The 26,557-nt window shown below is 48.2% G+C and overlaps 1 protein-coding gene across 4 annotated transcripts in view; it reads right to left on the bottom strand.

The window, feature by feature from the left end:
* Positions 1-26,557, bottom strand: part of vcla (vinculin a) — a 47,438-nt gene that overhangs the window by 6,600 nt on the left and 14,281 nt on the right. For 2 of the 4 annotated variants that reach the window (XM_088916426.1, XM_088916429.1), the window contains exons 2-18: positions 22,717-22,787; positions 18,292-18,442; positions 17,095-17,203; positions 16,481-16,603; positions 15,775-15,935; positions 10,678-10,768; positions 10,110-10,257; positions 9,253-9,406; positions 8,532-8,707; positions 7,953-8,143; positions 6,532-6,731; positions 5,766-5,894; positions 5,450-5,599; positions 4,811-4,919; positions 3,970-4,272; positions 2,868-2,992; positions 2,514-2,699 (exon numbers count right to left, since the gene is read on the bottom strand). In XM_088916426.1, coding sequence (XP_088772552.1) covers positions 2,514-2,699; positions 2,868-2,992; positions 3,970-4,272; positions 4,811-4,919; positions 5,450-5,599; positions 5,766-5,894; positions 6,532-6,731; positions 7,953-8,143; positions 8,532-8,707; positions 9,253-9,406; positions 10,110-10,257; positions 10,678-10,768; positions 15,775-15,935; positions 16,481-16,603; positions 17,095-17,203; positions 18,292-18,442; positions 22,717-22,787 — 2,577 coding nt within the window. Of the gene's footprint in view, positions 1-2,513; positions 2,700-2,867; positions 2,993-3,969; positions 4,273-4,810; positions 4,920-5,449; positions 5,600-5,765; positions 5,895-6,531; positions 6,732-7,952; positions 8,144-8,531; positions 8,708-9,252; positions 9,407-10,109; positions 10,258-10,677; positions 10,772-15,774; positions 15,936-16,480; positions 16,604-17,094; positions 17,204-18,291; positions 18,443-22,716; positions 22,788-26,557 lie in introns of all 4 variants that reach the window. The other 2 variants (XM_088916425.1, XM_088916428.1) reach the window with 1 other exon arrangement.

The following is a 26,557-nucleotide window of genomic DNA, read 5'->3' as shown; positions in this document are numbered from 1 at the left end:
AAATCACAAAAATCAACCGTCTTCTTCCCAATACACCGAGCAACAGCTGATCGCAAGGCGGTCTTCCCTCAATCGCGCATCTTCCTCTGTCCTGCACTTTGCGGGCTGAGGCTTCTTGAAGCAAATTCTTAAGATGCAGGTGAAATCCTTGAGCTGTGTCATGGTGTGCCTCTACTCAGAGTCTGATAGCCAGTTTGTTCACTGTGCTCAAAAGGATTTGTATGAAATACATCTTTTCTCTACTGCGGTGAACTCCAGTTAATTCACACAGGTGAAATTAGTCAAAATAATCACAACGGGACCTGATGAGCACAGGGGGAACAGCTGGATATTGCCTTCCGATATCTCATAAGTACTCATGCAAATGTAAATATAGCTGAAGACCCATGTCGCAGTAGCAGTCCAGTTACAAAAGACAAGCAATGAAGACCTCATCCACTACACTACGCATATACGAATAAAAACTGAAAAAGACAGTTAATACCTGCTCTAGTGTTGTTGCACTTGTTTTGTGTTGTAACGGAAAAAAAAACCTTTGTGACAAACTACACTGGCGCTTACTGTATAAATATGGCGACATAATTTAGGGTTTTTACAGCACTGATAGGTCAGATTATTTTGTAATCATTATTAAAAACTAACACTGGAGCCTATGTTTGATGACTAGGATTAAAAACTACAGTATCATTTCCCTAATGATTCTGAAATGTTTAGACTTAGATCTAACAGAACAGCAATTATAGCCTCAGAAACGTCTTCACACTGAAGGAGAAAAGCTGAAGCAGCACCAGGGTGCAAACAGCCCCAAGATGAGACTGCACAGAGTCTGGCAGAAGACAAGAGGAGAATCGGGCGCTGAGGGGCCTCCACAGGTTAAAACCTTGGAGGAACAGAAGAGGCCAAGAGAAAACACAGGTGGAAAACAGGCAGGAGAGGAGATTACAGACAAAAGCAGTTAAGAGGAAAAAAGTCATTAAGAAAGTAAATCAAACAGCACTGAATTAGTAGAACAACTTGACAGCATTTAGTAAATTCCTTAAATATTTACCTCTGATCAAACAGGAATGTAAACCCAGTCATTTAAAAAAAATATCGACGGTACAATCTTTCTTTACAATAATTTTTTTTTTGCTTTAAAAAGCCTCACAGGAAATCCCACGACAGGGAAAATCTCAGCTGGTAACGAGAAGATTCACCGATGAATATTCCTGACGGCAAAGCCGTTTCAGTTCATAATCTTCGATAATTAAAGTTTCTAAGCACTGGACTGGGGTGCAGACTTGTAAACAGCGAAACCAGGGTTTGTCAAATCTAAACTAAGAATCCAGATGTGGGATGAAGTAATTCGTTGGCAGATGAGCATGAGAACAAAGCTGGCAGACCACAGGAAGCCATTTGGCTCATCTGCCTTGATTGGTTTTAAGTAATTAATTGATCCCTGACTCTCTTGCAGCCACAGTGGCCTCCTGCTATAATCCACCTTATCCGAAATGTGTACGAAGGGACACCAACAATCTGTATACAATTGTAAAGCAAAGGGTTTGGAATAAAGGCCATTTTTTCCCCAATATTTAAAACTTACTTTTATTTCTGGATACATAAATATAGAAAAGACTACAACCAGACTATTTTATAAAACAACTGCAGAGGATTTGCAGGGGTATTCAGCAGTAGCATACTGGGCAAAAGAGGTCCTTTTCAGGCGAAAGGGGAAAAAAAAAAGAGGCTTTTCCGCTTCTTCAGATTTTCTGCTACAAATTCAGGTTTTAAATCTGTGCAGTAAGATGAATCTGCGAGACCAGATTCGGGTTAGAAATCAGTTTGTTAGAAATCTAACACGCATGCATTATTACGTAGATGACCGTTTCTGTTCTAGACCTGAAATTGGAATGCACTCCCTCGTATTTCCAAATTTCAGTGCCATATCTTCTACAATGTCTTAAGCCCCGTGGCTCCGGGTACGAGGGGAAGACACCTACCTGCCAAGCTGCAGCTCCACCAGACTGCAGGCCACTCGAGCGCTGGAGCTGCGCAGCTAAGGAGAGGGCTGGGAGAATAAGCCAGCCAGGGGCTGAGCCGTGTGGGGAAGCGTTTCCTTTAGGAAGGATGTCTGCCACAGTTCAGGAGACTGAGGAGTCTCTACACCACGAGGCAGGAGAGATCTTTGACGTCACTGTGGGCCAAAGTATTTCACTGCAAGGCAATCATTGTGCATGCTTGCACGTCCCCATGTGGGGAGCCAGAATACTAACCTTGGCCTCTCGACAAAGCCGAGCTGAGCCTGGGGACTTACACAAGCTGCACTGTGAGCCTTTGAAAGGAGAAATCTCCTGGGGTACACAGGGGCTCCTCTTTATTGTGGTAGGAGTAAGAGGATAAAGACACCATCTCTACCAAATAGGGAATATTTCGCACTCCTGTTAGACTGCATTTCACTGTTAAAGGTCCCGAAGACTTGCACAGCTGTGCACTGGCAGGGCAGTCCGGCCCCGGAGCCGAGAGAGGACACTCACCTTGCTGGACCACTTCCTGGCTTCATCGTGCAGCTGCCTGGCCGCCACCATCATGGGCTGGTTGACCACCTCCCCGGCCTTCTGCTCGGGGAACTCCTCGTCTTTCTCCTCCGGGGGCGGGGGTCTGGGAGGGGGCACCTCGCCCTCGGGGAGAGGGGGCTTGGGGGGAGCAGGCTCGTCGTTAACCTGCACATAAGGGGGGGGTTACACTGTACCACCCTGAACACGAGTCAAATCGCTAAACTGCTCGACCCGCTGCCTCGTCTCTAAAAGAGAAAGACGGCCTTAAACACGCCAGCACTTACAAAAAGATGATGTGGACACAGCTCCAGAGGAAGGGAAGTGCTAACTTACATGCAGCTGATCCAGATCTGGAGGGGGAGGAGGGAAGTCGGGCTCCTGGGGCTGGAAGGCCTCACGTACTTTGGCCACGGCTCCCAGAATCCTGAGCCCAGAGTCCAGGAAGCTCTTCTGTAGACCTGCGTACGGAGAGGGAATGCTCACCATCAAGCACCTGCCTCCCAGTTTAAACCTGTTACATTGGGGGGGGGGGGGTGCCAGGCAACAGCACCAGTCCATCTGTCCCTTCCAGGCAAAGGGAAGTGGGCCAGGCCACCTGCAGCCCAGGATAAGGCATGGGAGCCCGGTGTAACCAGCACAAACCACCAGTGACTCACCAGCTCCTCACTCTCAATGAGTCACCAAACCTTAAAGCCTTGAAAGCAGGATGATTTTACTCACCGTTCAGCTTCTGGCTAAAGAAACATTTGTAGAGCAAATGTTAGATGGAAGTTTAGATGGAAGGCCTCAGTACGCTACTCTACCTTAAAAGGCCCTGAAAGGAGATCAGAGTTTTTTTTTTATATGCACAACTGAAGGCCCTATATAGTTTAAGATTAAGTGAGTATGATGTCAATTTTGACTCAGAAACGGGGTGGAAAGGAAAATAGGCCACTTTTTTCAAAATATCCTTTTCAGAACCAAGTTTTTATCAGAAAGTTAATTTCTGATAAAATGTATTTTAGTTCGTAATAGTTCGTATTATATGAACACAAACTATTATATGAACATTGCTTAAATGTTAATTAAAAATAAGAGAAAACTTTGAAAAGTGAAATCAAGGCACTGAGTACAGTAATGTTGCTGGAGGTTTTATGCTGATAAAAAAGTTCAGTATTTAAAAGCAGCGCAGTCCTCAGTGATGGCAGCCAGGGCCAGGCTCATGGGCCGCGAGAAGAAGCCGTCTGCAAGAACTCAGCTACATGAAAACTCAAGAGCAACATGCATGGTTTACCGAACACCTAAAAAAATGAATACTCCGATTTATTAGAAACTTATATTTCCCATAAAAGAAGCCACTATGTCACATCGGAGAAAAACAATTTGTCGCTTCAATCCCAGAATGCCGAGCCTGGCCACACCCGGACAGGGCGTACTCTGGGGAGGGCCCCGTTACCTGGGTCCTGGATGTTCCCGGCCACGGCCTTGGCGTCCATGACCATGGGGGAGATGGTTGTGCTCAGCTCGTCCGAGGCGGCCTTCACCGCCTCGCGGAACTTGGGGTCCTCCGAGTTCTCCACCTCCCGTTTCGCCACCAGCAGGATGCGGTTGGCCCGGCGCGCGATGCTGGTTGCCCCGGCGACGAGCATCTGGGGCTGCACGTTGGCCATGGCCACACGGCACTTGTCAATGTCCTTCTTGATGGCTTCCTCGGAGGCGTCCAGCAGGGACTTGGTATCAATGGCTTCATCCACCAAACCTGCGGAGGGAAAGACGCCAGACACACACCTGAACACCCGAAAAAATCAGACTTCCACACTACAAAGTTACACCGATATTACAATACAAGATATTACACAAAATAAGCTTTACAGCGGCACTCGTACACACTGTAAGAAATAAAATTAGAGCCTTCGCATTCCTTTTAGGCAAGTAGCTTCTATCAAGGGGAAAATACCTTTTTAATAAGCTAGTAATTAACCATAGGTAAATGTTGCCAGACATGAGAACAATTTCTTATTTAATACATTTCGTTTTAAAGGACAGAACATGCTATTCAATTTTTTAACTCACTGAAAAAGTTACCAAAGCACAACTTCTCCAGTTACTGGAAATTAATCGAAGAATTTTATCTTGCATGTTGGCAGGAGGAAGGTACTGTACAGAGTTAAGTTACATACCCCACTGGCAGATATCTATACTACAAACTAGATTTATATCACGGCATATAAGGCATTATGTGCTGTGTACAGGAAATGCAATTTCAGCAATTTCAGGGCACAGGACTTCTTCGTTACCTGTCATTTTCTCAACATTGTCAATCCACTGATTCTTCATCATCTCAAAATGCTCGTAGGCTGCCTGGTTTCCTGGGTTCTTCAGCAGGATGCGGGCGGCAGAGACCACCTTCAAAACAAAGGCGTCGAGATTGAATAGAGGAGATCACTGGAGAGCCAAGGAGATTTCTTCAGCCACCTTACAGCTTCTTCAGCAAAACATTCAGCCTGCACTCTGAGACTTGGTGTATAGTATCTCTCGCACGTCCTTTGATAACCATGGCTCTAGGCCCGGTTTGTGGAAGTTCCTTTGAAACAGATGAAAGGAGCGCATTTTCCCCTGAAACAAGTCACATTTCCTGAAATTCATTTAAGATACACACCATGCTTTATTGTTGACATAAAAACTGAATGCATCTGAACATATCTGAAGCTATACTGGTCTTACCTCTACAGACTAACAATCCTGTTTTGCCTACCTAGCTGTTTTGCAAACTACGCAAAGCTCAAATTTGCACACCTGTGCCCCGCCCGGCCGCCTGTCCTCTCTCACACACACACACCTGTGCCCCGCCTGACTGCCAGCCCTCTCACACACACACCTGTGCCCTGTCCAGCTCTGTGCATGGGCACCTGGACCATCACCCTACTCTCTCATACCTGAGGAGTCAAGTCTCTAGCTGACTTCACTGCTGCCTGGATTCCCTCCACAGTGCTTTTATTTGCAGTCCCAACAGCAGCGGCCTTCTCTGCTGTCACCCCCAGCTTGTTGGCATGGTTCTCAAAGTTGGCAGCTCTTTCCTCGAACACCTAAGTTGAAAAAACAAGGGATAAGCAAACAAACCAACTGTACCTGCGTTTTGACAGTTTCATATAACATAATAGTGGAACCTGCTGTCAGTCCCAGTTATCCAGTGGTCTACAAAGTACAAAGAGGATTCTCGGGGCTAGGTGGCGCCAGCCTGGCAGCACTGACCTCCTCTCTGTTGGGGGCTTCGGGGGGCGCAGTGGCAGCCACAGCCAGCAGCTTGATTGGAGTGGTGGTGTCACTGAAGATATCGGACACCTCCTGGGTCATCGCCTCCTGCATCTTCGACTTCAGCTCCTGTTAAAGGAGCATTGCAGATTTAAGACCACAGCACAATCGTGAGCACTTCTTCCATGAGGTTTACTCTGCATGATCTAATCAGCTGAAAGTTATCTTTTCTACCGCACATTCATAAATGAATCCTCCACTGACAAATGAGCCTCACAGCGTATAGTATTCATGTGTGGCGATTGTCTTAATTTGTGTGTTCTTGGGAAGTGCATTATCTAAGCACCCCTAACAAGTACTTTCTGAAAGCAGTGGCCAAAATTAACACGTCCCACAATCGGCTTTTTTAAGACGCTCTTGATGAGAAGATAAAAACCACAGAGGACAACCATGTACAAACAGCGAAATTGTTTTAAAGAGCAATAATTATAAACGGAGGATCCCCTTACGAGTCACGCCATCTTGAGCTGCAATCTAAAAGAATTAATGTTACAGAAATACGTTGAATATGCCTTGATTTCTAAAGGTCCAAAGGCCAGGACTGATCCGGGCATGCTCTGTGGTTGCACTACGCAGAGAGGGGCTCTTGTGCCTGAAACTCCTGCCGCGACTGGAAGCAATGCTGTGCTTCAGTCTTCGAGCCAGCAGGGGGCGCAGGGGAAGCATCTTCTCCCAGCCCACGGCTTGAGCTCAGCCCCGGCGTTACCTTGAGGGAGTCCTGGAGCTGCGAGGCCACAGCCCGCGCCTGGGGGCTCTCCCCCTCGCCCCGCGCCGCCAGCTCCGCCAGCTGGGCCATCAGCTGCTCCACGCGCTCGCACTTGCCCAGCAGCTCCTGCCGGTACGGGCCCGGCATGGCGTTGGCCAGGCGCCGGCCCTCCGCCACCAGCCCGCGGATCGCAGCCTGGCCTGGAGACGAGAGGAGAGGAGAGCCGGACAGGGCGGGGCGGGGGGTCACATGACTGCCACCAAAACCGAAATGCCCTCGGAAAGAGGCGATTGCTCGAGCTCGGGGTCCTGCTACCGCTGACACAGCAACACACCGCACCCCCCCGTCTTCTGCCCCTCCTAAACCTCGCCCTCCTCACAGGCTGTTTTATAATGTGCTGACAGCATCGTTTTCAGAGGAGCAGTTTGGAGCTCGACATAATGCGGGACAAAAAAAAGAAGGACATTCGGTGTGCGGTACTTCGCAAATGCTGTGCAGTTTTGGAGCACAAAAAGTAATAAATCACATTTTATAATAATAAAGCTGTTGTTAATGAAGCTGATATTCCCACAGCTCCAAATCCCTGGAAGTACCCAGACTAATGTGTTACCCGTACTTATAATTAAAGAGCTGCTGCCCAAATTGGATGAGAGCAGCAGCAGACGGACCTCAGAGTTGCACCTCTCTGTCAGTGCAGAGGTGTGAAGCCATCGCAGTCTTGAAAACAGCCTTAATGCGATCATACAAATCCTATACAGCTTACTCCCTCTCCCAGTACTGGGGATTTAGAGGACTAATCTCACTGGTTACTTTCGTCAAGACGATGGCATCACTGACCTTCAGTTACACCACAGAGGACTAACTGCAGAGGAAAACCATGCCATATGTAGTGGAGATTTCAGACTCCGGTTAAAGCTGGGGCCAGCATTCGCCTCAGTTAAACTGCTGCAGTTTAATTCCCTGCAAAGCCTGCAGTACCTGCGTTCACGGATTTACTGCCAACACCTGTGACGTGTATTAGCCGTTTCTGAACAAACATCAGCTCCCGTGACTGTTCAGTCATCACGTTCATCACAAGAGCATAATCCCTGAGGAGTGACTATGCAGCTTTAAAGTTCGGCAAATCCTATTTAATCAAAACGGACGCCTTTCTTTGCAGACAATACGGGGACGTTGATCCCTCAGGACATTAGCAGCACTTGCCTGCAAAGGGATTCTGTCTTGTTTTTTCTTAAAACTTCAACCCGGGTCCAGTTTTAGTTAGGTTATACACATAAAGCCGTCACTGGCAAACAGATAACCCTGACATCTCGCACTTCGGTCCACAAACAGGCCTGGCCTGGGGTCTCGTTACTCGGAATAGGACAGTCCGATTCAGCTACGAGGTCAAGGTGTACAGCAGCACGGAGCGCCTCACCCACCCACTCCGCGGTCATCGACGCTGGGGTTGTCTATCCAGCGCTGGGCCTGCTCGATCTTGCCCTCCAGGTTGACGGCTGCCTTCACGGGCCTGCTGTTGGCCACGGCCCGGTTGGTCTTGGACTGCAGGTTCTGCAGCGCTGTGGCGATCTGCTTGGTTAGAGCCCTGGCTTCCGGAGTGTCACCTTTGCCCCTAAAGAAAGCAGCCGAGATGATACAGTGACTTTCCTGCCCCACCCCAGGACTTCCTCCACCAGCCCCAACCTCCTCCTTCTCCACTGAGGCTCTCCTGCCCCAGCCCAAGACCCCCCCCCCCCCCACTCTTCCTCCACTGAGGCCCTCCTGGTCCATCCCAAGACCTCCTCCTCCTCCACTGAGACACAAGTATGTCTTTACAGAGGGTTTTGCCTCACCATGTGACTAAGCAGGCTCTAAAAATAGGTTTGGGGGCACACTATGACGTGTGACAATTTCACCTAAAACATCAGCTCTTCCAGAAAGTAAAATTTCTTAGAGGCACTGTGGAAGAAACGCTTCCTGTCACACCAAATGGCAGGACAGGCTGGCCTGTGGGTACGCACTGCCTTCTGAGGTCGGAGAGCTTTCCCGTCAGAGCGGCGATCTCTCCCAGAGAGCGCAGGATGTCGTCCCGCTCCTTGGGGTCCTCGCAGAGGTCCGCGATCTTCTTCGCTTCGGCCAGGATCCCACGGATGTTCTCCTCGCCTTCGGGACCGCCGTTCGGGTCAGCCAGCCAGTTCTGCGCAAAAACCACAGGAGACGGCCTGTGACGCCAGCCCTTCCACATCACACGGGAACTGCAGGGTTAAAATCTCACACAGCACTTTCTACTGGTCCTGCTCTAGCCAATGGAGATTTACAGTGCAATTCATAAAAAAAAGGAAAAGTACAAGTCTTATAGCCCAGCTGGTCTGTCTTTTCTTGGAGCTTTTCTTCTCCTCACTCAATCCCAGTAAGTTCTTGACTTTAACCATCTGGTGTGTCATAAATAACACATGGTAGAGAAACACAACATAAATACAATACCATTAAAGCTATATAATGAGACTCTGTTTTGCTCGTATTTTAGCAGTTCTTTTTTGAAAACTTCAGAAAAATATAACTGCTCAGTGAGCTTCTACTGGCATGTACCCTTTTCCTGTGGACTCCTCAGGGAAAGAGGTTTTGCAGATTCCCAAATATGTTGGCACCTTTGCAGTCAATGAGCCCTTCCTGTGCAGCCAGCCAGCTGCCGGCGATGGAGGCGGAGAAAAGGTGGAGGTGATCCCGCGGTCTCTCTCCTACCTGCGCGGCGTCGATCCTCTTGGCAATGGCCTGCTTGGAGTTGGTCATGGCTTCTAGTTTGCGGGCTGCGTTCTCAACCTTCGCTGTGAGCATGTCCAGGCCCTGAGACACCTGCTGGGCCTTCTGCATGGCCACGGGCGTGGCACCCTGCCCCCTGGGGAGCAAGAACGAGCGAGAACAATCTCAGAACAGCGGCGACTCCACAGCAGCCCACACACACACACACACACACACACCGCCACGACTTCTGCCCTGCACACCTCTGAAAGCCCGATTAACATCACTTACCACGGCCGCGCACTATCATCTAATTTCTGGAAAGAAAATACACTTGGGAGACCCTGCACATGAATAAACCCAGAAGATGGATGTGAAAACCCTTATTTTACTGAAATCCGTCTTTCTTCTCAACCTAGAACAAAACCTCTTCTCATCTCTTGCACTGGTAAAGACTCTTTCTATCTATAGAGCGACTCTGCCCTTTCAGGACACTCTGACCCTTCGGTCCCCCAGCGATCTGACCAAAGAGGCCCAGAACGGTCACAATCTCCGATAGCGAAGCACTACCTGACTCGGGACAGGACACCAGTTTCACTTTATAATGAGGCTTTGCTCCCCACAAGTCATATCAGTATGCTTGTAGATGCCATAGACACTGTCTGTAACACGATGTTTACTGCTTTATAGGTACAGTGTAGTATGACCCATCTGATTGGTTCAGCAACAAGGCTACGCCATAGAGGTGAACCTATTAATAAGAATCTGGGCTGAAATGTAAGAAGGCCCAACAGCAGTTATCCACCTGCTCCCTGCCCTACGTGTGAACACGAGCTGCAGCAGCCTGACATCACGTATACCTGGCACGCAGGTCTGACACTTGGTCGGTCATCTGCCCCAGAGTTTTGGCCGTGCCCAGGATGTCTCTCCTCTCCTTGCCGGCGCACAGCTCTCCAACCTTACCGGCCTCGTCCAGGATCTGCCTCACCGCCTGCTCGCCAGCGTCCCCTAGCCCGGGGCAGAAAAGTGCAACCTTGAAATTCTCACTTGGACCTTCACGGGCAAGACACCTAGGAAACAGGAGCTTCTCGTCCCATAAGCATCTTTTTGCCCACAAATAATTACTCCCGTGTTCGTCTCTCTCTCTCTCTCCCTGACCTACTGTTGGACAGTTCAGCTCAGTGTTCCCTCTGTACAGGAACAGGTTTATTCCGAACACATCTCCACAGTTTCAGCTCTTTTCTTTTCCTTGCAGCATGGAATAAACCTTGACCTTTTTCTTCATAGCCTACGCATGCTCCCTACTCAAACCTGTTCCCTGTGTACACTACAGTGGCACACGCCTTTCCACCCTGTTCAGTACGTTTCATCTGCTGGTGGTGAGGCCTGGGGTGGCCAGCGAGAGGAGGTGAGGACCGGGACTAGTACCTGGTTGTGCGTTAGGGTCTCTCAGCCATCCCTTGGCTTGAGCCATCTTGGAGTCAATGAGCGCCAAGGCTCTCTTCATGGCCTCAGTGTCCTTGGGAAGAAAGAAAGACAATAAATATCTATTACGGGCCGCAAACCTTCGGTAATACAATATACATTACATCAAACAATGGAACGGGGAAAAAAACAAAACTAGTCCACTAACAAAAGGCTCCTCTGAGAGCTTGTGCAAAAACGGATGGAAAGGTTCTGAGATTAACATCAGGCACGAGAGAAAAGGTGCTGCGTCGGCAGATTGGACAGGACTACAGCGCAGCAATGCATACGCCCTTCAGAGGAAGGGCTCTGCACCCGCACAGCAAGGTACATCAACATTCAGCCCATCTGACTGCCCACCCCAGGCTCCACTCTCAGTTCAACACCTCAAATAGACTTGTCCAGGGAATTAAGTTTATCGCTAAATCAACTCAAGTATAAACTGTGCAGTTTAAGTGCACAGATGGAATCACAGGTGAAAAATAAGACGGCGTCCATGGCCCAGTCTGTTCCGGAAGGCCAGAACTAAGCCTTGAACCGACGGGTTTTATAATAATAATAATATTTGCTTACACTTATATAGCGCTTTTCTGGACACTCCACTCAAAGCGCTTTACAGGTAATGGGGACTCCCCTCCACCCTGGTAAGGGCCAATGGGAAATTTGGCCAGGACGCCGGGGTTACACCCCTACTCTTTTCGAGAAAAGCCCTGGGATTTTTAATGACCACAGAGTCAGGACCTCGGTTTTACGTCTCATCCAAAGGACAGCGCCTGTTTACAGTATTGTATCCCCGTCACTATACTGACGAAATATATTCATAAATTTAAGCATAAATTTAATTTAAGAAATAAGATCATCAGCTCTTACACTGCATATAGCTAGAAACACAGAATAAGTCCAGATACTGTATAACATCAATCGCATCATGTGCTCAGGTTCTCTGGTTAGGTCAGAGGTCAGCATGGGCAGGGAGGAAGAAGTACAGTAGGGCGCTCTCATGATGACGGGCGAGGACACGCAATGAAGGACATGGCTGTCCCCCGATGGGCACTGAACCTCTGGGACAAACGTTTTAAACGGACTGGTGAATTGCCTTGGGGAGGCTGAGAGGGGTCTGCCTAGACTTCCTCATTGTCTGTGTGCGGTCACAGCTCTGAGCTGAGGCATGAAATAAATCAATTGCTACTCCAGTCATTAACAGAAACTCACTATTCTAAACTACAAAAAAACATTTACTTTACACACATACAGAACATGTTATACAGCACCCCAGTCCTAGATACCTAGAGGACTTCAGACACTAGTTACAGCAGCTACTACTATGTGGTTTTACCATAACAAAAATCTAATTCTGACTATAGAAATGCTTTTACATCTACATTTGCTTGCTCATGCTTCATGAGCGTTAGCAGATGTATAGCATGACAGTCTTGGCAGAATGATAATTTGAGGCTGTAATTACTAATTAGGTGAAGCAGGCATTGTCATCCCTATTGAAATATGTTATAATACTTTTTTCATCGTAAGTGCTTCACATAAGTCTAATGTTGAGCTGCAATTCTGAGTGAGGAAGCATGAAAGAGTCATGTCCTTTTTTGGATAAAACAGTGGTTGTGGTTAGCTTGGCTTAGTCATCCCTCCTGTACTGGTCCAAAAGAGGATGCTCACATCTTTGTATTGCCTTGTAAGATTAAAAACGTATCCTGAAGCAACTTCTGCAATTCATCACAACTCAATTCCTTTCAGTTGCAACTGCCAAAATTATCTGTTCAAGGAGGCATTGTTAGCATTTGCAATGGTGCAGCAGAGTCAAGATTGTATATAATCATAGAGCTACATACAACACACAGAGCCCAGAGTAAAGACAGTCTTACGTCTTATAAAGAGATAAGACTGCAGGGGAAGACTTGAAGAGACACAGACATACAGTGGCAACACCAATGCACACTCTAATGGTCTGCTGGGAAGGCTTTCAGTTGTCAAAATACAACAGCTCAGACAAGTGACTCTGATCATAACTCCATAAGAGGTCAATGAAAAAAACAATCTAATTTATCATGCATGATATCTTAAAACAAAGTTTCAAAGTAGAAGACGACCTGCTTCAGACTGATAATGTATCGGACATACCCCACCTTGAATAAAGCATCGGTTTACACCTAAAGCTCTTCTACTTTACTAACGTTCCAGGTCTACTGTCGCCTTGACATTCTCAAGTGGAGTTACTAATGTCAGGAAAACGGGAGTTCATGAGCCCAGAGCTGACAAAAGCCTAGTGAAATCAAACCCAATCCGTGCGCAGGATATCAGTTCCAGGAAGTGACCTGAAACTCCCACAGTACAGACGTTACAGAAAAAAACACAGGCATGAAGCACAGGGAGTTAGTGGTAAAGGAGTAGGTGAATAATCAAACCTTCTTCAATATCTAAATGCAGGGCTGAGAGGCACTTCACAGCAGGGGGCTCTCACATGGCCCTGTAGCTCAAATCTCAGCCATCGCTCAGGTTGCAAAACCAACCGCGAGCAGGCGGATGCCCACGCAATACCCAGGCTGACACATTACAGATGTCCTTTCCCAGGTCTCTGTGCTTTTCAGATGAGGGTTAGTATTAGAAACACACAGTATGGCATTCCCAGGGCAAGCTGGCTCCTCAGTGCACGCAAGGAGTGGGACTCGGCTTGCATGATGAGGAACTCCAGGTTAGGCTCGATGCGTCATCTCTCGCCTGCGTTTGCCCTGGGAGCTCCTCCCTTCCGCTCGGCACGCCAACGCCACAGTTTTAAAAACGCGTAGAGAAAGGCGCAGGGCCTTTTCTGAGTCTTTACGTCTGCGAGCTCGAGCGAGATGCAACAGACATGATCAGACGGGCCAGAACGTCAAAACTCCCAGCTGGAACGAACTGAGCAGAAATCGGGATTCAGTCGTTCTGAGCCCAGTGGCTCTCCACTGCTTTTTTATTCCCCACTTGATCCGTGTCATTCTGCGAGTGCTGGTCCAGGTTCTGCTAACCTAAGGCACTACGTAATCATTTTGAAAACCTATGCCGTTGAGAGAAGTTTTTACAGATCTGAGCAGTGGTCTAACAAATGGTATTTCTTGAGGCTTATAAGGCCCTTGCTCACATTGATCATGTAATCAAAACAAACTGTTGAATTTATAACTCCAAGGGCATGCAGATATCATGGTTTCTTCTTCTAGGAAGAAGCCGGGGGAAATGAATGGCCTCTGGTTTATGGGGTATTCTTAACAGATGTGAGGAGTGGTTCTGCTGGGGAAACACAGAATTAGACTCTTCTCATCCTCTTGGTTTGCACCCAAGGCACTTCCAGGTCTCTTTAAGCGTACGAGGAGCTGATTCAGGTCATCACAGGCCCAGCTGGACTGAAAAGCTGCGGAAGCACCCGCAGTCCAGGACCAGGATCACCCCTGGGGTAAACGATACAAGCTGGGAGATTGAGGAGATTCCCCGTAGCTATACCCCTTCCACCGCTCCGTTCAGTACCCTAACGTGCACAGCGTCTTTACTAGGTGAAACGCCTTCTCCTGCTGCGCCCCAAAACTCTTGAACTCTGCCCCCAAGGATATCAGAGTCACCTTCCCTGAGCACTTTGAAATGAAGACTCAAAATCTACTTCTTCAGAAGGGCTTTTATTTAATTGATTCTGTATCTGCCCCTTAGCCTTCTTACTGTTTCCCAAAAGCTGATTATAACTGTGTACTGTGTGCTTTGAGAAGCCACTTTTAAAGGCACTATATGAAATGAAAATGTATGTATAAAAATAAAATGTCTTCCCACACATCTCCTGAACATTTTGAAAAGTGCAACATCAAAGGCAAAGAAAGGCCCTGTCCTGCTGTCTAAACTGTGGCATGCCGTGGAAGAGAGGAGCTCAAAAGGTTTATGGCTGTTAATCTTGCAACACAAAACCCAATGTTGAAAGTTCATAGACATTAGTCTCTGCATTTCCAAATACAGCATCATGACATCCACAACACCGTTTCAGCACTCTGAGAGGTATTACTCACCCACAAGGCACAGATAATTAAGAGGCTACTGATGGAAAAACTAAGAGCACACACAAAAGCCACTGCATTGCACTAAACTGTCTGCACACTGCACACTGACCCAGCACGCATGCGCCAGCACACCGAGGGGAGAGACGCAGGCTTACCTTCTACAGGGAAGAAAAGAATGAAAAAGAAAAGGAAGAACAAAAAGTACACGTTTAACTAGTTATCACAACCAAGCCAATGGAAAAGTGGTAAAGAAAAAAGGATATTTGGTGGGAACCTCTAGGTAAAAAGTGTCATGAAGACAGAAAATATTTACAAAGCAAGCTAAGGAGTGTGCAAAGATCCCAAAGGGGGGGGGGGAGGATTGGCAGTTTAACTGTTCTGTTCCGCGAGGCTTTACGGACCCCGAGTTCCACACGAGTCAGAGGCGACCCTTCCTTAGCTGTGCAAGTGAAGTTTACAGAATTAGCACTCAAGATGGTGAGGTATAAACATGTGCTGCTTAATAAATTAAAATGCCAAATAGAGCAACACTTAAAAATACACAGTAAATAATATATGAAATTCAGAACTCGGGAGAGAGAGGATATGCCAAGGGCGCCGCCCATGCAGGAGAAGAGAGAGAGAGAGTGGGAAATGGTGCCCTGCTGGATGCTGGTGACAACCCACTACAGTCCCTCCGCCCTCTTCATCCGCGACAGGAACGTGCGTCACCCGTGGAAAGGGTGTAATCGGTATGATTCCACAGAATAACTGTACCCCGAAACTGTCAAAACTGAACTGAAAAACTGTGGAACACATTCTTCGTTTTAATAGGATATGCGTACACGGCGCTGAAGTTTGTCGTGACTTGACAGGTGTTTTTTTTGAGAATCATCAGCTGGTTTTAGAGGGCCAGGAATCAGCTGTGAGCCGAGCTGCAGCAACGCCGCACGGCCTCATGGGTACTCTGGGGGCTGAAGTGCAGCCGAGGTGCCGCGGACTCGGGGGCAGGAGGGCGCGGTTTCGAGGAGCCAGGTTGGCTGGGGGGGGGAGGCCCTACCTTGCTGGCCCAGGCGTCCTCGTCCCAAGAGGTGAGCTGCAGCACGCGGATGATCTCGTTGATCTCGGCGCTCATCTTCTCCATGGTGAAGTTGCGGTTCTTCAGGGCCTCCTCCACGCCGTGGCTCTGGGAGCTCTTTGTCGTCACGTAGATCTTAATACCTGTGACCGGACAGAGAGGGGACGGCGTGAGCAATCACAGGAGAGCCAGATCTCTTTCACCCGTGGCTCCACGAGGCCTCCTCGGGCCTACCCCGTCTCCCTCCGGCTCTCCACATCAGCCACCGACGGGGCCTTTCTGGTCTCACTTTAACATGCCATCCGGCTGCTAACCCATGGGTCTAACGCGATAACAGTCCCCCATAACAACACGACACCTTCAACTGCGACAACGTCATCGGAGAAAGAGCAGCAAACCTCTAGGACAATTTAGTAAAAGACACTGCAGAAGCAGTGGCTCTCTGAAGAGACGGCAGGCTGGCCCCAATGTGAACACACGACCCTTTCTGTGAGCCTTCAGCCAGCCACCGTTATGCAAATCCAAAGACCTCGCCCAAGTACCAAAAACCGAAGTGCTGTGCAAGATCGATGGGGGGTAAGAAGTGTCCTTCCACCTCCCTCTGAAGCAGAAAACGGTTGAAAGGCCAAGCCGTGACAGGGGAGATCCTGTAGGTGCTCCAGTCCTGCTGGGGAGGTGTCTGGCTCACCTGATATGAGCACAGGCAGCAGCTCCTTCACGGTGTTCATGGAGTTCACCAGCATCACCCTGTGCTCCTGGTGCGTCAGCTCCTGCTGCCTTTCGTCAATCATCTTGGCCATCTTCGTCATGCCTGCAGAAAAGCCCGCACAGGCCTGCTCAGCAAGAGATGGCCATGGTCCTCACCCCAACACGCAACATCAGGCACAACTGTGATCCATCAGGTCAAGTCATGGCAATACAAGGAAGTCAGCCAGCAAAACATTTCCTTCCCTCTCTTTACTGCTAATGTCCTTCCATGTGACATCATGCAAAGGTGCAGTGATCCCAACTGATACGATGATAGCACTCCTTACTACTGCAATGGGATAAGTCCCGCTCACGTGTTGAAATGGAAGCAAACATAAGTCCAAGATGAATATAGTACAGACAAGGATGGATAAAGCCATGTGGTGTCAAAGACGGCCTAACCCTGAAATACTTCGACTTCAAATCTAATATGGTTAGGAATCTTGATAAAATTATGCTCCCCCTATATTTCAATGTTACTGTTCAAGTGCTGGGGAGCAAACGTCTCAGAAGAGAGCAGGGGCATTCAGAGAAAGGAAAATGAGGTCACCAGACCTGGTCCCAGATTTTTCGTGTACGTGACTAGATCCTCCATAGTCTCCACCACCTCTGCCACGGTCAGGTACTCCAGGATCCCTTTGCACACACGGATTATTTTCCGAACCTGCAATTCCAAGACACGAAAGCCAGGGTCACTACAAAACACATTAAGAGAGCAAAAATATTCTTCCATTCTAGGAAACTGAACAGCGCTGTATCAACACTGTATTTGTTTCATGTGACAAGCACGGGTTTTTTCGGGTGCTCCGTTTTCCTCCCACAATCCAATTGGCCCTGGAGAACCAGCAGCAGCTTCAGAAAACATCAGGCAAACAAAAACTGACTCATGTGAGGGTGAGGAAAGTAAAGAGTTTTATATGAGGCCCTTAAAATGCACCAAATGAATGCACCCCAGGCGAAAACAGTTCCTCCCCTTTTTATCTTTTATCTGTGTAAAGATAAGGATTTTATTGTTTGGTATTGCTTCACAAAATGCCAGAATGGAGGACAGCTCTTTTATCTTTAGTTTTGGAAGTGGTGATTAAATGGATAGACTCCCTCTTTCCCTCCCTTGTTTCAGAGCCCCATTTCAGGAGCTGGGCTCACCGAAAGAGGCTTCTATGGTGGAGCTGCTTGTTTAGTTCCAGCTAACTCAACCTCTCCCTGCCTTTTCCAAGAGTGTTCTGGCTAATAGTCAAGGCCGAATGCTTTTATATGAAAGGAAGCCCTGTAAAACTGTAACTACCAAGACTTCAAGACTCTTATCACAGTCTTGTGATAAGAGGTGATGCAGTTTTTTTTCCCCAAAGATGTAAAGCAAATTAAACTTGGACCTTCTGTCACCTAACAAAGAACTCAACAAGACATCGCTGATAGGAGACCGTGGGGAGAGTGGCACTGACCACTGACAGGAGGTGCTGTGAACACAACGAAAGGAAGTTCAAAACCACAGGAGGGTTTATCACAAATTCACGCAACACCTCTAACACAAGAGGCCAGAAACATCAACGGAGCTCTCCCCAGAGCTCCCAGAGTCAAGCATTGAGGTGAACTACGGATGGTTTAGCACTTTAAATTCTTTCGAAGCAAAGCATCAATATTTTTATTGGGGCGCAGGTCTGATTTTGCCTCAGGCTGCAGGATTCTTCACCGCCACAAGAGGCAGTCGCCATCCCACGAGTCCCTGCTCACAGGGCACACCGACCGGCTTACCTCCGCCTCGTCGAAGGTCAGAAGCAAATCCGAGGTGCCAGACAGGATCCCCCGAGATCCGTCAATGAGATAGTCGCGTGCCGGGACGGAGTAGGGGTCCCCCCTTAGCATCTGGGCCGCCTGAACCAGCTTAGTGCAGGCGTTCTCCACCCTGCAGGGACGATCCAGAAAGAAAAACTCACATCGTGGAAAATCCGGCGGTCATCCACGGCGCAGCAGAAGGCAGCAGAAGCAGATACTGGGAACAGGCACTGCCAGGATACTTCTCTGTCACCGGACAATTTGTGCTATTCTATGATCGCACCCAGACCGCATCCTTCAAGGGACAAACCAGCTCAGAGACCAGGCAGATGAGGAGGCACAAAGTGTAACTTGCAAATGAACCAAGTACAGCAATCTCTCTTCAAACAGGAGAGTCTTCAGAGCCCAGGACCTGACACATAGTAGCCGGTTTGTCAGATGTTTTTTTCTAATTATTGTTCCTCAGAAATAACTGATAATGGCCACATGTAACAAAGACAAACAGTCTTTGCTCGCGGCACAAAACTGGAAATGCTGCATCATTTTGCATTCTCATTGAATTGCTTGTCAGCATTTTGGAACTTCAAATTTAACACATCAATATATAATCAACTGTTTGAAAAGTATATTTTTTTTAATTACAGATGTTTAACAGTGGAACTGGTTCTACAAATGACCACAGTGGAAGAGGAGGACTGCAGGTCAGGAGAAAGCAGCAGTAAAAAGTGAATGTGCACAATCTACTGTGCTTCCTTCGGGTGCTCCGGTTTCCTCCCACAGTCCATGCTGGGAGGTTAACTGGCTTCTGGGAACACTGGCCCTGGTGTGAGGGTGTGCGTGTCTGTATCTGTGTGCCCTGGGATGCGCTGGCATCCCGGCCGGGGTGTATCCTGCCTTGCGCCCGCTGCTTGCTGGGATAGGCTCCAGCTCCCCTGTGAGGCTGTACTGCATACAGCTGTTGGAAAACGGATGGACGGATGGACGGATGGATGCTGGTCGTTGACAGAGCTGCTGTTCTGCAAACTGAAGCGCTGGATGTGGGACAGAGGAAAGGCCTCTGTGGCTGTGGTGGGGCACTGACTAACGTCAGGGTTAACGGCTCACTTCTGTTGTGAAATGTGTCAGAATGAAGGCTTTAACTCTCCTCCGTGGTGACGTTTCTCACTCTCGCAGGTCTTCTCTTTTCGCCGCTTTGCGTGAATTAGGACAGCAGTCCCGCCCAAGACAAAGAAGCCATTTAACCAGACTTAAGATGCTGCCACCCAGAAATCATTCAATCTAACTGGTGCGCTTCCGAGCCGCAGTCAGACAGGAGCCTGCAAACAAAATTCGATTCTACGACGAGCCCAGTCGGCAGGAAGTGATTTCAGAACTGCGTAGCCAATAGAGTTAGCGTCCAACAAGCTGCAGGCTGCACATTACCCACTCCTCACAGAAAGCTCACCCGGATTTTCTTTGTAACCGCATTATTCAAATAGCGTTAAAAGACAGCGGGACCTTTAAAGCCTTTAACACTACGAAACAGCTGGTGATCATTTCAGGGTGGCGATCAGCGGTTGTTGTGACATGTTCCCCTCCGCTCCCTGTCAGGGGGAAGTACATCCACTCCAGCAGACCCTGACTTCTGCTACAGCCGTGCAGCAGGCGTGCAATTCAGGCATCTGTAAAAATCTCTGCTACATGTGAATTTTCTTCCTTCCCCCTTGGGCTGAGCGAGGCATTCCCCACTACCCAAAGCAACAGACGCAGCTGCCAGAAATAAACATCCTCACTCGTCCTGAGTCCAACACCCGGTAATTAAAAGGACAGCAAATTATCAAGATGAGCCTATTTATAGTAAAACATTTAACGCTGGCAGCAGAAGACGGACTCTTTGTTCCACACTGAGAATTAAACCAGCCCACCTCTGCCAGAAAGAGCAGAGGATGGATTAGGGGAAACATCCAAAGATCACCCACACCCCAGCCCTTCGCTACAGTCCTCCTCCTGTTAAATTTTGACTCTTCATTCTGCCAGCAGCTGTTTGTCCCAATTCTGCAGGCCATGTGGATGAAAGTGAAAGTAAGCTCAGGCGTAACGATTGTTATCACTAACATGCAGTGACACTTTGAAATTTAAAAAAAGATCAGAAGCACAATGCTGTTTTAGCAAAGCCATTATGTTTCAGGGAAGAAGATTATTTTAATTATGGATACACTGAACTAACCATCCAGAAAGGTCTGCAAACTATATCTTTCTAAACCTTCTCTGAACTATATCTCACTGTTTTATCGACCTCAGAAGCTCAAGTACACTAATTCAGACCCCAAATACCATTAATATTGCACGGTTTCATGTAATTTCCTACTGCAGTATTTTAGACTACAGCCGTTCGAAAATGCCTAAAGGCAATACAGGTAGTTCCGCACAATTATTGGATTATTTCCTGTCCCACGCAATTATCTAACTATTTCCTGTCCTGCCATTACAAATGTATTAACCAGCTATTATAAGTATCACCCTGCTGCTCCACACAGCCTAGTGACAGTACTGCCCATTACTGTTATTCTACATGGCATTAAGAGACTTACATATTCTTCTGATGATGTCATTCTTTTGGTTGTGCTTATGATGAATTTCATGATAATATAATTTTCAACTTATCAATTTAAGCAAAGCACCTCCAGGAGAAAATATGCTTTTTTCTTTACTTCCTGGTTATGGCACTGACACAACATAAGTGCTTAAACAGAACTCACACATTTAGCATTACACAGACAGCTACAGGACCACGGATATCTGTCTGCGACAAAATTCACAGAAGCAGAAAGGAGGAAAATACTCTATGTCTCTGAACCTCCCAGTTCATGCAAGAGTTTCACGAGGTTTAAGCATTAATGCTCTAACTTTTAACATATTCAGTGTCCCCACTGTTCTTTTGCAACAGCTGAGGGAAGCAGGCAGCCAGGACTGGCTTTACTACAGTGGCCAGCAGTGAGGGACACACTTAACTCCGAGCGTGGTTGATAATGCAGAATAACTACCTCTGCAGTGACCTGAACAGCAACAGGATTGTTTTCGGAATTTAGTACTGAACGCAGTGATAAAAACAATCTAGGGTGCAGATGTTCTACAGAACTTCACTGACAGAGGGATGGATTGCAAAGTTTGTTTCATCCCCCAAATGGCTGCATAATACAGAAGGTTAAACTCGAAACACAGATCACAATGTATTACTGGAATCTGTACTTTCTCTAAACTATTTCAAACAGATTAGTTTACAATAATAATAAAAATGTCCTTGCACTTCAATAGCACTTTTCTGGACACTCCACTCAAAGCACTTTACAGGTAATGGAGACTCCCTTCCACCACCACCAGTGTGCAGCCCCACCTGGATGATGAGCCAGAATGCTCACCACACACCAGCTATCACTGGGGAGGAGAACAGAGTGATGAAGCCAGTTCATAGATGGGGATTAGGCCATGATTGGTAAGGGCCAATGGGAAATTTGGCCAGGATGCTGGGGTTACACGCCTACTCTTTCCGAGAAACACCCTGGGATTTTTAATGACCACAGAGAGTCAGGACCTCGGTTTTACGTCTCATCCGAAAGACGGTGCCTTTTTACAGTATAGTGTCCCCATCACTATACTTTATTAGGACTCACACAGACTGCAGGGTGAGCGCCCCCTGCTGGTCCCACTAACACCTCTTCCAGCAGCAACCTTAGTTTTTCCCAGGAGGTCTCCCATCCATGTACTGACCAGGCTCACACCTGCTGAGCTTCAGTGGGCTGCCAGTTGTGAGTTGCAGGGCAATGGGGCAGAATGTTTCCATTTACGACCAGTTTGGAGTGTGGCTCATCATTCAGTTCCAACACCACCCCCTTATTAAAACACAAACGTTGCTGGCCACTCAAGGGTTTTGTAGAAATCACTGTGCACCATGGGCACTACTAAGAGCCTGAAAAGCAAGTCTAAGTACAGACTGAATCGCACAATTCTATAAACTGTAAGGGAATGTCCTACACTGACTTGCAGAGAAACAAGTCAGCCTAGAGGACTTTATCAGAGGCAATAGTGAAAATTAAGTGGAAACTGCGGAGAACTGCTTTTTATCCCAAATCCAGGAGGCACCGCTTGACGCAAAGGACTGTGGGACTAAAGAACGCCAACCTGCTGCTGAAGCCAGTACCCTAGCAATTTTCAAGAAACTGCTGGACGAGATCCTTGGACCAATGAATGACAATCAAACAGATCGGACAGTGCTGAATGGGCTCGTCCTCTTTGCAACCCTTACGTAATCATCTCTGCACCTGCAACAGGGGGCTCTTCGGCAGAATCTCTGCAAAGCCCATCCCCCAGAACCAGCAACAGTCAGACCCCGCTGCGGAGACCTGCGTCCGCCCACGGCATGCTTACTTAATGAAGGCCGGGGACATGTCTCTCTTCATGATCTGGTCCTCCGTGGTCTGAACAGTCTCCTTCCCCACCTGCAATGAAGAGAGCAAATACAAATCACTGCATGTGAGCAAACCGCTCTGTGCACAAGAATCCACAGCTAACACTGCGTGCTTTGTGACATCCGGTAATTAAAAGGACTGCAAATTATCAAGATGAGCCTATTTATAGTATAACATTTAACGCTGGCAGCAGAAGACAGACTCTTTGTTCCACACGGAGAATGAAACCAGCCCACCTCTGCCAGAAAGAACAGAGGATGGACTGGGGGAAACATCCAGAGATCACCCACACCCCAGGCCCTTCGCTACAGTCCTCCTCCTGTTAAATCAGTAAGCAAACCTCACGGTGACTGCCGAGACTGTGGGGAATAGGCGTGCTGGAATGAAATACTTCATTCTACAGGAAACCCCACAGTCCTCTGACTTTGGGAATGAACACAAAGTTACCTTTGCCTTCCGACAGCAGTTCTTTACAGAAATTTATACTCTTACCCTTACATAAAGGCACTTCAGCACAGACAACCAGGACTGTCATTCACACTGGACATCAATTCAGACCTGGAGAGCTCCAGTTAGGCTCACAACCACCCTAAAACAGCTGATTAAAGATGAGGAATACCCTTAAGATAACGATCAGTAAAGCGGGTAATCTGTTCAATGAAAGGAACCCCGCTATAGAGTCTTCCAACTTTTGTTTCAAAAGAGCTATAAAAGTACTGAATTGAACAAATCGCCTATTCCACTAATCACAAGTAAAGCGCCTTTAGAAAGCCTTTAGAAGTGGGAGATTTAACCTTGTGGGACCTGGGTTCTCCAGGACTAGGGATGAAGAACTCTACTGCCAGCAGCTATATCACCCAGCAGCTCACACCTGGCAGCCCACTGAAGCTCAGCAGGCAAGGTTAGTCAGTACCTGGATGGGAGACTCCTGGGAAAGCTAAGGTTTCTGCTGGAAGGTTTTAGTGGGACCAGTAGGGGGCGCTCACCCTGTAGTCTGTGTGGGTCCAAATACTTAGTAACAGGGAATACCATAAAAAAGGCAGCATCCTTCAGATGAGATTTAAAACCTGGCCTTTACCAATCATGGCCTCCCAATAAACCCCATCTATGAACTAGCTTAATCACTCTGTTCACCACTGATAGCTGAGCAGCATACTGGCACACTTTTGCTGTCGTTGCAACATCAAGGTGGGTGCTGCACACTGGTGGTGGTGGAGGGGAGTCCCTATTACCCATAAAACATTTTGAGTGGAGTGTCCAGTAAAGTGGTATATAAGCGAAAGGATATTATTCTTATTACTGCAAGATAATACGGAGTACAGAGAGACAAAAGAAAAAAACATCTCTCTTTCTGTAGCACCGTCAATAATCATCCTTACTGGACATGCAGGCCCGCTTTTCTAGTGCTGGCAACACGAAAGATCTGTTGTAGAAATCTGAACTGCAGCTTTAACCATCCTAGACAACGCAGTCAAGTCTACGGCTTAAAAGGGATGTTGCAGAGTCAGATTACAGCATCTTGTCCCAGTGCAGTATTTAAGCAAACCGCTGTTTCCCCAGGATGCGTCAGGGTAGCGATACATCTGTAAACAAGACATTTCTGCAATAGGAAGCACGACAAGAAATCTTGTTCCGGTTTCACTTAAAAGCCAAATACAGTCTGTGCAAAAAAAATTGATGCACGTGAAAGATGAGCTGCAGTAGCTCAACTAGGAAGTCCTTAAAACGGAGTTCCGTGAAGTAGTGAGTGAAGAGCCTGCTGTCTTCACACAGTGACATTATTTGTTAAAAGGAGCTCAGTTGCGAGTACTGGAACAATGCGCCTCTGTCTCAGCTCTGAAGCCCAGCCTGCTCTGCTTGGGAGCGCCCTGTGTAGAAAGGGACGGGTTTGGAAGAAGGCCAGCACATGGAGGAGGCCATTAGATGGACTTCCGAAGGCCGACCCGTGTCTGAAGAGCCCTTATGTACTTTGTATTTAATCACTTCCAACAAGATTTCATGAAAACACCCCATCCTTTCCTGTCGGAGTGCCGCTCTCATGCTGAACCCCTGAAACGGGCCGTTCTGAAGGACTGCAGGCTTCTGAAGCAGAATTAGCATCACCACTTTTCAAAACCTCAAGTCACGCAGCATGGTGAGAAATCAGCGACGGTAGGTATCGTGGGAAGAATTAATCTCTTCCAAGCACATGGCTCCCTCTCAGGACTGCACACATTTTCAACAGATGCAGTCACCAGCACGCAGCGACATCAAACTTTTCAGTATGCGAGTCCGTGCTCCAGCTCTGGGGTGGGGATCTTAGGAAAAAAAGAGTAACGCAGTCATTTTGAATTATTACCGTTGAACCCAGGACAACAGCCCTGACTCATCCCCCACCGACAAGCCAGTAAAAGGAGAGCTGGCGAGGACCAGGCGGGCTTTGATCCAGCACAGACGCAGGGAGGAGCGTTCCGCGCAACGCTGGTATAGCTCCCCGGTCAGGTCACGAGGGCCCCCAGCGGGGAGAGACAAGTGTGGGACGCTCCTCGTCAGGTGGCAGTCCAAGCTCGCCCCCCCCCCCCGCCACCACCACCACCACCACCGCAAACGTCCCGTCTGCTGCTTCTCATTGGTCCCCGGGAAACCAAGGTCGTCAACTGGACCCAGTAAGACGGCAGCGGGGCTAAATTGGGAACCGGGAACAAGGCACTAGAGTTCCCCCCCCCCAGGAGGCGGGGGGGTGAGGGGGATGAATCACAGCACAGGAGCTGCCAGCGGGCTGCTAATCCAGGCATTCCAGCCGCGAGCCCCAGGCGGACGGGGGCCAAATACCGCCAGCAGCATGATGAAAGTTGAAACACGCTGGGCTGTCAGTGGCGCAGGAGAAGAGAGTAAGAGAGGAGCGCACAACAGGCAAGAGGACACCCTTCGGAGGACAACCGGCAAAGAGTGGCACCTGGTCCGAGGACCACCTGCTTAATCATTCTGAGTACCGGAGGCAGGGGGAGGGGGTAACTAGAATTTTATCAAGATGTACCGAAAGGGAAACTCCGCTACGAAAACGAAAATCGGGTGGTTTCCTGGAGCCGGTGACACGCAGTCTGCCCCCTCCCCTGGGGCCCAGGGTTATTAATAGAGCGCTACACCTGCTGCTGGTGGACACCCCCCGCTGTCCAGACACAGCCAGGCCGCCTGCCAGGGGCGACCGGAGCCCCCCGCCTGCCCGGACACCCCGCGTCACGGCCGGGGATCCCCAGCAACGCCCTGGCCGCGGCTAATCCTGCTCCAGGAGCTGAAAATACAGCCCTGCCATGGCAACTGGCGCCCTGCCTTCACACAGGGCGAGAACTGCCCAGCGGCGTAGACAGGACATGACCGCTTGTGTGACAGGGAAGTAAACGAGGGAAAGCCATGTAGCTTTCCAATATTCGTTTATTAAATTCCAATCTGTGATAGACGGGGTATTCCAAGCAGGTCTTAAAAACAAATTATAAGTACAAGATGGGAATCGATGAGTTAGAAGACGCCTCTCATGGAGAAGACTTGTGTTTTTGTTGACATGTCATTTACGTCTGTCCAACAATGTGGGGATCCAATTAAAAATGGCAAACAAAATGCTGGGAAGTACAGCTAAACGTGTGAACATTAAATCACAGAAAGATTTGATGAAATGGGTCAATGCACTAGTAAGGCCTCTTTAGAATACAGTTTGTCCAATTAATCACATTACACAAAAAAAAAAAGATGTTGCTGTTCTGGAATCACTCCTGAAAAGGGTCATCAGACATCAGACACTTTCTGGGGCTACACTGACAGGTTAA

Source organism: Atractosteus spatula, chromosome 5, assembly GCF_055471065.1.
Source record: "Atractosteus spatula isolate fAtrSpa1 chromosome 5, fAtrSpa1.hap1, whole genome shotgun sequence".
Taxonomy (NCBI): domain Eukaryota; kingdom Metazoa; phylum Chordata; class Actinopteri; order Semionotiformes; family Lepisosteidae; genus Atractosteus; species Atractosteus spatula.
The sequence above is the reverse complement of the archived record's forward strand: the minus strand, read 5'-3'. Positions and strand labels throughout refer to the sequence as shown.